This window comes from Acanthochromis polyacanthus, chromosome 13 (assembly GCF_021347895.1).
Source record: "Acanthochromis polyacanthus isolate Apoly-LR-REF ecotype Palm Island chromosome 13, KAUST_Apoly_ChrSc, whole genome shotgun sequence".
NCBI lineage: Eukaryota > Metazoa > Chordata > Actinopteri > Pomacentridae > Acanthochromis > Acanthochromis polyacanthus.
Window position 1 is genome coordinate 5,733,168 of NC_067125.1, and position 13,054 is coordinate 5,746,221.

General features: G+C 40.0%; 1 protein-coding gene across 2 annotated transcripts in view; it reads right to left on the reverse strand.

The window, feature by feature from the left end:
- Positions 1 to 13,054, reverse strand: part of LOC110964240 (alpha-2-macroglobulin-like protein 1) — a 50,592-nt gene that overhangs the window by 36,468 nt on the left and 1,070 nt on the right. For both annotated transcript variants that reach the window (XM_051957538.1, XM_051957537.1), the window contains exons 2-10: positions 8,610 to 8,790; positions 6,824 to 6,980; positions 4,452 to 4,504; positions 2,809 to 2,829; positions 1,312 to 1,480; positions 1,117 to 1,201; positions 890 to 1,007; positions 670 to 784; positions 473 to 582 (exon numbers count right to left, since the gene is read on the reverse strand). In XM_051957538.1, coding sequence (XP_051813498.1) covers positions 473 to 582; positions 670 to 784; positions 890 to 1,007; positions 1,117 to 1,201; positions 1,312 to 1,480; positions 2,809 to 2,829; positions 4,452 to 4,504; positions 6,824 to 6,980; positions 8,610 to 8,790 — 1,009 coding nt within the window. The remainder of the gene's footprint in view (positions 1 to 472; positions 583 to 669; positions 785 to 889; positions 1,008 to 1,116; positions 1,202 to 1,311; positions 1,481 to 2,808; positions 2,830 to 4,451; positions 4,505 to 6,823; positions 6,981 to 8,609; positions 8,791 to 13,054) is intronic.

The following is a 13,054-nucleotide window of genomic DNA, read 5'->3' on the forward strand; positions in this document are numbered from 1 at the left end:
TCATATTATCTACATTGAAAAAACTGCTTTTCTTTCAAAAATATGGGCATTTTTAAGTGACCCCAAACTTTTGAATGGTAGTCTATTTACCAGGTTATTTTAGTGAGCTAACATTCAGCTCTATCAGCTTAGCAAATGTTAACATACTTCACAGACTGCATCAAAAGTGACTTGCTGATGCAGTGCGTTGCACTGAATTCAGGGAACTATTAAAATCATGAGGATTCATTCCCTGGGCTCCATAGATATCTGTACCAAACACCTTAGCAATAGCAATGATAAATGCCAAGATAACCTTCTAAAACCAAAAATCTCCACCTCACAGGCAGTGCAAAAGAAAAAGTCAGAAGATCCCAATAGCATAATTGTGGGGATGAATCCTGCTGATGTCTGTAAAAGTGCTACAGAATAAAAGATTCATACATCTCTGTCCAGTGCTGACAGCAGACTGGTCATTCATGAGACTGATTACCTTTCCCTCAAACGGGATGCCAGGCCTGTATGCTGCAGGAACATCCTCAAAGCTGACAGTTCTGATGTGGCTGTTGAAGGTGGCCCTCCCATTGCCTTTAAGGATGACCCCTAGATGGAAGTCAACATTTGGTTACAACCCATGAGGAACTAGTGCTGCTAACAGCATGAACTGAATCTGGCTATCAGTCAGCCTACCTGTGCCATACTCCTCCATTTCTGCAGACACCTGAAAATTGTCAGCGTACATGGTCTTGTCGAGAGCAAATGCTGTCAGATTCACAGTTTGCGTAGCACATCCACTTTTATCCGTCTAGCAGACAATTAAAAGGTAAATTGCAATTAAAATATATACATATATGTGAAAGAGGACTGTCATTACAGCAAGTGATATTTTGTTTACGTTTGGGATACTCACAGTCAAGTGGTAAGTCCTGCAGATGTCAGGTCCTGCGGAACGTGAATACCAGTAGCGGACAGTGCGTCGACAAAACTCTGCCTTCACCGAACCAATAACTGGCTTTCCATAGGTGTACCTGTTGGAAATGACACAAGAATGCAGAGACTGTTATTGCAGGAAATGATTAGATCATCTCAAATGCAGATCCCATTCTCAAGACTGTTCTGTTTAAGTGGGACACTCACTTTCCACAAACCCTAAGCGTTGCCTCCTCATCCAGGATGGTTATCACACTGGGCAGCTTCACATTTACTTCAAACTTTGGCAAAACTAAAGCAAAAGAAACAGAAATGAGGTCTCCCAGCTAAAAACTCACATATAGAGTAATTACTTTTGTAAATGAGATATTTCTGTGTTTTGTTTAAAACTATGCACCACACCATATTCCTTGATCTCAAAGCTGTGAGATATTTCCTCTCCTTTGTCTGTTAAGGCAGTGATCATGTAGGTTCCTTGTACCGCCTCAGGTATCATGGGGTGTGACAGGTCGAGGATGCCGCTAACAAGGGCCCTGTCCAACCACTGGGCAATGCGATTGGAATTGGGATCCTGCATACATCAAAGAGAAATGCACACGTTTGAAGGCTGCTCCATTCTGTATGATGTTAAATGTGCTGTGTGTACAATTGTAATCAGATTACTGCATCGTTTAAATTACACTGATCGCTTAAATTTTTGTTCATGACCCAGTCTACATGTAGCTTTCCGGTGGTTCATCTCAGTGACCCTGAACTGGACAGTGCTGATGGCACAAAAAGGTGAAAAATTAAAAAGATTCTATTCAACATTATAAAAAGAACTTGGTGCAAAAAATTCTATGAAATCTTAAAAGAGCATTTCCTATTTCAGTGACAGGTGTATTACACAGATAGTTTGACAATAACTATCAAAAATGAACACGGTTTCATGAGGTTATCAAATGTGGGTCGTGCTGTGTACGTTGAAGCCGTGTACAGAGAACGGATGGATGGATAATCGTTGTTTGTCGGACAAATGTGTTTATATTACCCGCTGTGGTAATCACATCTGAAAGCGGATTCATGAGAATCTAAGCTTTCCATCGGTGTATAATGTTTCTATCATCGAGTTGGCAGTGTCGTTCTATTTCGAAAAATGCTTATGCAGATATCAAAACGGAGCCACCCGCGGGCCGCTGAACCTTAACGGGTTTTAATAAGTGATTGTTTACATAATAAATAATTCTGGAATTTGTAAAGACATGATCATAATGAACACTGAAAAACAACTTTTTAACTTTTGATAAAAATGTTTACAAGATGTATCCCATGGACTTCAAAAATCCCTCAATTATACATTATGTGTTCCACATTCTAACCGTTGCTTGAATAATCTGTAATAAGCTGTCAGAGGGGTACATGAATGTAATTTGGGGTGACCAGCCAACATACATCATAAAAATCTGTCTTGACGAGTGCCTTTTGTAGCTGGACAGGAGACATCAGGGTCCGAGGATTTTAGCTGGCAAGCGGTTTCTGTTTATTGAACATTCTTATGCATTGCTCTCCATAAATTTCTCACCAAGACACCCTTACTTTCAGCCACATCAGAAGTGATAAAGCTCCTGTGCAGCTTTTCACTCAGAAATGCATCAGCCTGTGAAACCTAAAGCAACTGGAACTGCTAATGTGCAGTGCTGCTGGTTTGACTTGACATGAGGACCTTTACTGCATGTCATAACACCCTCTCTCTCCCTCCTCATTTCCTGCCTGCCTCTATTCTGATGCTCGCAAATAAAAAGGCAAAAAAATGCCAAATGAACCCTTCACAAAGAAAAGGAGCAATTCAGCAGTTTTCAGGAAAACGGTCTCATTTCTTTCTAATGCAGATGAATGGGTGGCATTTTAAGGGTTTCTTACCTGGAGCGCCACCTCCTTGTACTGAAACGAATGAAAACAATTGATTAGCTGCACATCAAGATTCAAGACCTTTATTTATCACAAACACAACTATATATAGCACGATGCACAATGAAATGCACTGTGCACCTGTACCAAACCGAAATAATGATAAAAACACACAAGAAATATGTACATAAACACCCCCTGTCAAAAGTTTTAGGACACTTTCTCATTCAAATAAAGTAGAACCTGTCCTACAACTTTTGACAGGGGGTGTATCTACCAAATTTGGTACACATATGCAGCACATTAGGCTGAACAAAAAAAGTCAGTGACAGCCACATTCCAAACCCAACAGGAAGTGAGCTATTTTGCGTTGAATGTCAGATTTTGCCCATTTTTCATTTTTTTTCTAGAGCGAACTCCTCCTAGGGGGAAACTCCAATTCACCTCAAATTGGGCCAGTACATACAGGAGGCCTTAATGATCCAAAGTTATTAAAATCTTTTTCCAAAGTCAAAGGGCGTGTCCGTGGCAGCCTCTGGAATTTTGATCCTTCACCATGAAATTTCAAATGCTGTGTAAATGTCCTGAACATGCTCCAATCTGCCTGAAACTTTACATGTATGATCAGAGTCCTGCCCTGATCACATCCATATGATGAAATACACCCCCTGTCAAAAGTTGTAGGACAGGTTCTACTTTATTTGAATGAGACAGTGTCCTGAAACTTTGGACAGTGGGTGTACATGTATAGATAGACAGCCAGACACTAGCAAAATAAAGTGAAATAATGCAAACAACATATAAATACACACACAATATATTATCTGTAATATGTTATCTATAATTTAGACAAGTATCTCATCATCTGGTCATGTGGAGAAAAAAACATTTGGGAAAGCTTTCAATAGTATCTGTATTATGTTAGGTTCAAATGACAACCTGACACAGGAGGAAAAAGCATCAAGCATCAGAGTGTAGACGGTTATGTCTCAGCAACTATTTATGACTCCACAGTCACTTCATTTGATAGAGCCACTGTCACATCAGACAAACATCGTTCAGTCTCAACCTGGCACTGGCCCATTTTTGGCAGTCTAAAATCATGCAAAACACACTGAATATTTTAATTAGACAACAGCCATAAAAAAAAAAAAAAACATTTTGGGTTCGAGTATTTGGTGTTTCCAGCTCATAAAGTGTTGAAACAAGCACATGCATAATGTGACGTCTTCATTATAGCTGATGCAATTCACCTCTTCCCAGCAAGCTACTTTCATGCGATATATCTGAATGGATTTTACGTTTACTGCGTGCAGTCATGTTTTCATCCTCTCATCACAAACGGAAAAGGCCTTGAGCTGGTATTGATTCAGATGTTTGGGTCAAATGCAGTGTGCGCCAAATGAACTCTGACAGCATGTTTATCACACTACTCCACACAGCGCCTCACACCCACGCTGTCTCCAAAATCAACAAACAGCCCTCCGTTCACCTCCCACTCCTCTGAACCAAAATAGACCTCGCTCTTCAGATTCACTGGCTGCTCGGTGGAAATCACAGCAGATTAGAAAGTTCACTGGTTGAAAGCTCTACGCACGTCACACAATAATTATCACATGGTCTTAACAGGAAAAAAATAAGCAGATGGAACTCACCACTCGACTAACGGGGATGAAATTGGCATCAAGGGAGACAATCCGAAACTGGACTTTAAAAAAAAAAAAAGGAAGGAATAAGTAATCAGTCTGTATGTAAGTGTAGAGCAGGAAAGGTAATAGGAAAACAGCAAACTACTACACACAGTGTTTTTACAATGAGACAATTCTGCAAAAGTTCCTGGTGATGATGAATTCTGTAAGATTACAACAAAAGATGACAGAGTGGCAGAACGTAACAGTACAGAAATAAAGTCATTAGACACAATACAGCAATTCCGAACTTTAACGCCAATACGAAAGAGATTTTTAAAAAGAAAAGTCAAAATTACAGAAGGCAAACTGATCCGCATTTCACGTATGGATCCAATATCTGAAAAAAAGGATATTTCCCATAATGCAGTGCTATGCAATACCATATTTGTTGGACTCCCTCTGCTCAGTAAAAACCCTTAGCATTAAAAAAAAGAAGCTCAGAATCCCAAGTTGTGACAACCCTAAAGATTTTATTTTTTTTACCTCAGACCTGATAAAAACTGCACCAGAGCTGCAGGAGACTAGCCTAGCCCTGCTAGACCCATGTTCTGAAGGCACAGGGGTCTAGACATGCTCGACAGGGAGGGAGGCGGGCTAAAAGGTTGTCTATCAAATCCCTCTGCAGCAATTGGGTAGGTATACAACCAATCAGCGCAACGAATAGGCTCCTAGAGCGCCGGAAATCAGAGGATGCGGCAGTTCGGTGAAGCCTTATTTGTACAGTCAATGGGTGAAGCTCAAGTATATTACAGACATGGTAACAGAAAGATTATTCAGAGTTGGTGCTAATGGAGCTCAACGACTGTTATCGACCCTGGCAGAGAATTAAATTTGTTGCTGTGGGTTGTCTAGCGCGGCTAGGCTAGTTGTTTCTGTCAGAATCGTCGCGCCTCTGTCGTCACTTAGTTACGCCCTCCTTCTGACTCTACACTTCATGGTGATTCGTCCGGCCAGTTTTAGGAGAATCCAGCCTCGAGCCTTATGGAGGGTAACTAGACCCACCCTGGCAGAGAATTAAATTCATTGCTGTGGGTTGTCTAGCGCGGCTAGGCTAGCAGGAGACATTACATCAAGCCGTTCTCTGTGCTAACCACGTCAGTTTTCATGTGTAGCAGTGATTGTGGTGGCCTTTTAATGATGAACTCATTTTAAATGTGAGGATGTCTTTTCTTGTCAGCTGGAGACTGGCCTATAGACTTTAAAATTGTGTTGCAAAGACGTAGGTGCTTCCTGGTAGGAGGGTTCTGATGACATCCATTGACCCTGCACTGAAGACAGAACACATGCCTACTGAAACTATAAAGTGTGTAGGGTTGTACGCGGCATGCACACAACTGGGATATACTACTTTATCATAACATTTGCCTTAAGCTTTGACCGCCTTGTTCACACATCCACTGCCATCTGCAGGCTAAAATATCCTGTCTGTGCGTTCTCTCAGCTCAGCCTTGTGAGCCACTGTGACGCGTCCCCCACTGGTGCTGAGGATTTGGGGTCAGAATGGACAGAAAAGTATTCTGCACACTACAAAATGGGATTGGATATAGCAGGGTCTCGCAGTGTATTCAAAAGATACTAAATCTTTTTCTGACATATGTTTTGCTGATATGGGTAACGTAACAAACCCTTATTTGCATTATGGGGCCATGCTCTGTCTGCCTCTGATGCATCCACGTCAAACCGTCTTTCCTAACTTGAAAGACATCAACTGTGGAATATGTGTTAAATTAAGTGGGTGGAATAACCCTTTCATTACACCAGTGAACAGCTGTTCAAACTACTGTCTCAAATGGACAGGTGTTGTAAATTTGCAAAAACTAAATTCAGTGTGTGTGGCTCTTGTGCGTAATTGCAGGTGTATTCATTAAATGTTATCTAAATTGTTTCTTTCACATGGACACAATAATAGCATTAGAACTACAGGCAATCAAAAACGCGTTGTCCCAAACATTACACACACAACAAATACATAAAAAGGCAACACAAACAGAAATAAAACACTTTTTCTGCGCGTGATATTTTATAAAGCTGATAAAAACAGTCTCTACCCAGAACTGTTGAGGAATCACCGTGCTTCTGTGCACTGAATACAGACATAATTCCTAAAGTTGTCAAGTCGCAGCTCAGCATTATGCAGATGGAGTAAAGTAGTCCAAAATTATGCAAGTACAGCTGAATTGGTAAGTAGTGCAGAGTAGACGACGGGTGCTAGAGGAACAGCAGAGTATTAGTCATTCTAGCAGACAGGAGGAAGATGCAACGCCTGCAGACATCGTCCAAGCGAGCAGCAGCAGGTTTAGCGACTAGCACCTGAATTCATGACGTTAGACACCTACCAGTCTGCCCAGGTTTGTAGATGGGTTTATCAGTCTGGACGACATGGATGAAAGCAGGAGGCTCCACGAGGACTTTGGTCTTCTTGCCCAGTGAGGCGTTCTCACCCTGAATTGTGACTTGAACGCTCGCCACAGTCCTCCGGGGCACTGTGGGGACCTGCAACACCAGCAAACATCTGTCACAGAGGACTGGGAGATATTTGAAAGTTCAGGATGAGAGAAAGGAAGAAAGGAAGGAGGGCCACGCTTTAAAACTTGCTTCATGCAGAGGCACAATTTGTGCTTAGCTGGCGAGCACTTCTCTAAATGATCCTTCTTTGAAGTGTTTCTGCTGAAACGTCTGTCCCCTGAAGTGGTGGAGAGCAACGGCTTGGAAGCAAACCCTTCAGAGCTCCGCTGATATTGAGCAACAGCAGGCCTCTTCCACGAGGTTAATTATGAAATGTCGTCATCCTTGTATAGCATATGTTTTCACTTGCTAATGGAGTTGCTCTTGCATAACAGGGGCTGGAACCACTTCCAAAAATTTCAAAGGGGTGTTTTTTCAGATGTGTGTGGGGAGCCTTAGAGTAAGGGGAAGTGGGTGTTCTGTGGAGGAATGCAGGTAGATGGCTAGCCTCTGGCAGAAAGCGGTCTTTGTTTAGTTGCAGGAAGACAAATGCCAGAGCAGTCCTGCAGCACAGCCAAACACTGGGGAACCGAGTGAAACTAAGCGCTATTGTCACAGAGCTGATTGGGGTCGGCGGGTCGTTCCACATCAATATGGAGCAAGACCCGAAGGTTGCATAACAGCGAGCAGCGGTGTGACAGAAACCAGAGCAGTCATTTAAAGAGACCCACTGGTGTCGACAGCCTCAGTCATGGCGCCGGCTGGATAATTAGGTACATAATTATGCCAAGATTTGTGCCATTACTCTAAATGCGCAGCAAGAGGAAGAGGAGAGGAAATATGTTATGCTTGGAAACCTCAAGGATGCATTTAATCTCTGCAAACATTAAAAGTTTAGCCCTGCTCTATTCTACTTCACTGTTACTAAAAACCTAGAAGTGAATACTACAAAAAAAAAAAGTATATTTGAAGAGATAACTCCCTTTTAATAAATTTTTAGAAAACTTTTTTATTGTTTTTTTACTTGATATAATATCAACAAAACTGAAGCTGAGTGGATTTGACTGAGTAGAAAACATGACAAAAAAGAGAAAAATAAATCATCATTATTATTATTATTAACTCAGGCAAACAAAAAAACAAGTTTTCTGAAAATTTATAAAGATGGAGTTATCTGTTTTTGCAAATAAACTCTTCATTTGTACCTGAAATATCACACGTCTGTCTGCCACTTGTCAAAATGTACGTATGTGCCAGGGTAGAGACTGCGATTTGGTAGAGTTGGAGTTTCTACCAGTAGAGATTGCGATTGTAATCTCTACCAGTAGAAACTCCAATTCAGTTCAAGTTGCATTGCCTACTGGTGCAGCTCTGAACTAAAGTCACACTTCAGTTTGAAACCAAAAATATCAATATTTAATGGTATTTCTGGTTTGCGTCCACTTGATTCTAGTATAATTGTTCTTGGTTATTGATAAGATAAATCGCATAATAGCACTATATGCAGGTGTTGGATGTTTCCTTTCAAACTGCTGTGGTGACATTATTCCACTAACGGGAATACTGGTAGGATTGGAGTTTCAACTGGTAGAGATTACAATCGTAATCTCTACTGGTAGAGACTCCAACTCTACCAAATCGCAGTCTCTACCCTGACATATACATGTGGAGTCTGACCTGGAAGCTCAAGCAGCGGTATAAGTCCTCCTCGACTTCCTCCTCGAGGATGACACTGTTGCCAAAGTCCGTATTGAGGGTGATGTTCAGAGAGACGGGCTGTGTGAGGCCGTGGATCAGGGCACATAACGTCTCCTGGTTCCCTGCTGTCACACGGGAGCTCACAGTCACAGCAAAAATACTGCAGGGACAAAAAGAAAGCAGAAAACACACTTGACGGAGAAGAAGACGTGCTGCCGATCAATCGGAGTAAAACAGGAAAAGAAAATTAAGTGCAACAGTTAAAAAAAAGAAAAGAAAAAACAGACCAAATGGATCCTTAAAAATTTTGGCTTATTAATTCGCCAAAGACCACGGTGGAGTTATGTGACGATCGGTGTACGTTTGTCCACCTGTCTGTCTGTTAGCAACATCACTCAGAAAGGGACAAACGGATTTGGATGAAATTTTCAGGGAAGGTCAGAAATGACACAACGACCTGGAAATTAGATTTTGGGAGTAACGCAGCTTATAGATATGGATTTGTTAAAGATTTCTGTATCATTGCGAGATAGCTGCACGGCGTCACTGTAACCATGACAACAAGAGAACACTACATCAGCTGCCTGCTGACGAGCACATGACCATGATCCTACTACAAATCCACCACTGAGGACCACACATTCCTTTTTAAATTTCATCCGTCAGAAATGATACGACTGAACAGCCTTGGCGGAGTCCTGCACTCCGAGTGCTTTTTTTTGTTGTAACTGTGACAATGCTTGTATTATAATTATTGGAACTCAATGGGACTGAGTGCTTTAGAGAATAAATACAACTGTAATTTTACTGATGTATATTCCCATTTCGATTAAACTTGATGTCATTTTTAAAGTCACGTTTCAGTTCAATACGGTAACAAATTTATACGTGTGATAGAGAATTGCCACAGAGACACAATCAGAGGCCGTTGTAAAGCTATTGACATGACACTTTAAGCTCTGGAGCACATTTACAACAGATATTCTAAATTGCTGCGTTATGATTTGCTAATTATATCACTTCAAAATGCAACTTTGATCAAAAATCAAATAATTATTAAGCCCTCATCCTCACTGAGGGCTTAATAAACAACACAAAAATTGTTCAATTCATGTGACAGAATAGTCCAAAAGTACAATAAATATGTTTATAACAGCAAGTGGTAATATGAAAGTTGTAATTATTTTTGACAAATCAAAGAGAATAACTACACTTCTTTCAGTGTCACTGCACAGATTTTTGCTGTTTTTCAGTATTTTTATTTTTTTACAACAGCTGGCTGTAAAAAGCCACAAAACACATGAAGAGTTCATTTGCAAAAACAGATTACTCCGTTTTGATAAATTTTTAGAAAACTTTTGTTGTTGTTTACTTGAGATAATATCAATCAAACTGAAGTTGAGTGGATTTGACTCAGTAGAATACATGGCAAAATAGAGAAAAAATAAATTATGAGTGTCATTATTATCATCTCAAGTAAACAATAAAAAAAATTAGTTTTCTGAAAATTTATAAAACGGAGTTACCCGTTTTTTGCAAATGAACTCTTCACATATTCACACATTCCCTGTTCAGCACCAAGTACCTGAAACAAACATGCAGCTAAAAAGGCTAACCGCTAAGGGCTAACTTCTCTAAAAATTAATCGGCTGTTCGTGGTTAGACAGACTGGTGACCTGTCCAGGGTGTCCCCTGCCTTCGCCCGAGTCAGCTGGGATAGACTCCAGCACCCCCCATGACCCTAGTGAGGATAAAGTGGTGTATAGAGAACGGATGGATGTTCGTGGTTAAAAAGTCCAGCAGGCCAATCCATTTCCAAAGATAAAGACGGTTTTATTTGGGGAAAAAAATACATTTTGTCCACTGGATAATAAAAATAAATGTTTCTCAAGACGCTGTTGTTTTTGCCCATGTAGTCGACCGACTCATCGTTGTTTCTATTACAGATCAGACACTACTTTAAGAACTGTTAAATACATTTAGCTATAGATTTTTTTAATTCAATAAACAGATGGCATTTCTTAATCCATGTGGTTTATACAGTTTTGTGGATTCTGACAGGTTTTGTTTTTTTTTTTTTTAAACACTGGTTATCTCTGTCACCAGAATGTATGCTACTATATGACAAGCAAGCTACAGCCATGGCCATAAGTTTGGACACAGCATGACTTACTATGTCTGTTTTGATGTCTATTACAGAACATAGCTAATATTTTTTGACAGCACCAGTTTAATTAGTCAACAAATCAACAAGGGATATAATAATATCAATAAATTCCAACAATTGGAACAACTTTGTTTCCAAAACATAATATTAGAAGAAAATAACAAAAAAAATGCAGTACTTTCACAACAGAATTTGGTAAGAATAACAAAATGACACCAAACTCTTTTGATGTTTTTTTCAAATATGAAACTTAATATAGTTCTCAGGAGTTGTGTACTGTATTGTAAGTGACAATTTTGTGGTATTTTCTAAGATTCACAAGCGTCATGGTACTTGTGTCCAAACTTATGGCCATGGCTGTACAGCTAATCAGCAGCTAATGCTAGCTGATGAACACAGTCCAGCATTTAGCAGTGAAAGACCAAAACATTTTCCTCTGGAGCTGGTTGAAGCCAAAACAGTTAAAATGTGTTAATACTGGACTTACATTCACCGAGTGGCCAGAAATGCTAATGTTGTTCTCTGTCTGTAACAAAGTGTAAATAAGCTAACACATGCTCTACCTAAAAACATGATAATGAGTTTACAGCTTGATTCAGGTGGCAAAAAAAATCTTATTGCAGGTTCTACTCTTAGAATGCGTATGGTTTAAATGTGCAAAACAAGAGGCCAAGTCAAACAATGTTTATCAGGGTAGCACAGCACCTATCTAAGTTTATTTCTTTTAGCAAATTGCTGAAGGCCAAATAATCTTTTTTTTTATGTCATTCACTACTATTTGCATATGCAGGCAATACTTCCATGAGAGTACATGAGAACCCATATTCACTCTGCTATAAAACTCACAAGATAATTACTACTTCATTTATATAAAATGAGTGTACTTAAAGTGATAGTGTCTGCTCAGAACATCCACCTAGCTGAGGCATCACGTGTCCATCTAAACTTTAGTTTCTTTCTTTTGGCTGCTGGTTGTGGGTTAGTTTCACATTGTTCAGTAGTTTGTTACTCCAGTGAGTTATGTGACGATCAGCATTGGTTTGTCCGTCTGTCTGTTAGCAACATTACTCACAAACGGACTAACGGGTCTGGATGAAATTGTCAGGGAAGGACAGAAATGACACAAGGACCAATTGATTAGATTTTGGCGGTGATGCGGCTTCTCGTCTGGATCCACGCATTTTTGAAAGATTTCAGCCATTTATACGACTAAGCAGCCATGGTGGAGTACTGCACTCTGAGTGCTTTTTTAGTTGCTTCCAAAACTCTTCAAAGCAGCTTCCATCCCAACAATTTAAAGGCTGTATAAGAGCTAAACCCAAATCATACACACCAACTAAGAAAAGGTATATAAAGAGATGAATTCTTACACTGTCTATATATTTGTATTCTTTATTTAACCAGGTCAGTCCCACAGAGATACAGTGAGCTCTTTTTCAAGGAAAGTCTGGCCAAGACAGCAGCCTGAGAAATATTGAACTCGTAACAATTATAAACAGACAACACAACAAAATAAGTAAAATGTATGCTTGATTAAAGCACGGGATTAAGAATTCACATTAGAACAAAAACAAGTGTGATAAGTAGCTGCTGCAAGAGCTTTTATACGGTTTTTAAAAGTTCCAATGGTGATAAGTTCCTTCAGATTCAGTGTGTTCTGCAGTGAACACACAACAACCAAGAAAACAAGATTGTTGCATAAACATTTTCTGCTTCATCACAACTACTGTACGTGATTGAATAAGGTCTGGCAGTGCTGTTAAAATGTATCTGTACAGTAACAACAGCTGTAGACAAATTGTTCAGCAAAAATATTTTGCCAGAAAACTTCTAGTTACAGGATGTAATTACGATTCTATGGCTGTGTGGACATCCCTCTAATGGGCTTCCCTATTGGTTGTGTGGGGTGGCCTCCCCAGGACACCCCTCGGCTCTGCTCCTTTGAAAAACACCACCAAGTACAATTTTGATGTGTTTTTACTTTACTTGGGTATATCCATTTTAAACTGCCCAAGAGTGGAACAATTCGACTGAATGCAAACATTTTAATACTCTGAAAGCAGCTTTATGATACTTTTGTAAGATTTTGAATGGAGATTGTACATTTGTAATGTGCTACATCGAGAAAAGTCCCATGTATTTCCTGCACTGCAGAGTAAGACAGATACAGCGTTAATAAAAATGTGTTTTCCACTGAAACTGCACTAAAGGGCATCCTAAGCAGCCGTGTTCTCTAGATTCAACCAGGCGCTCTGCT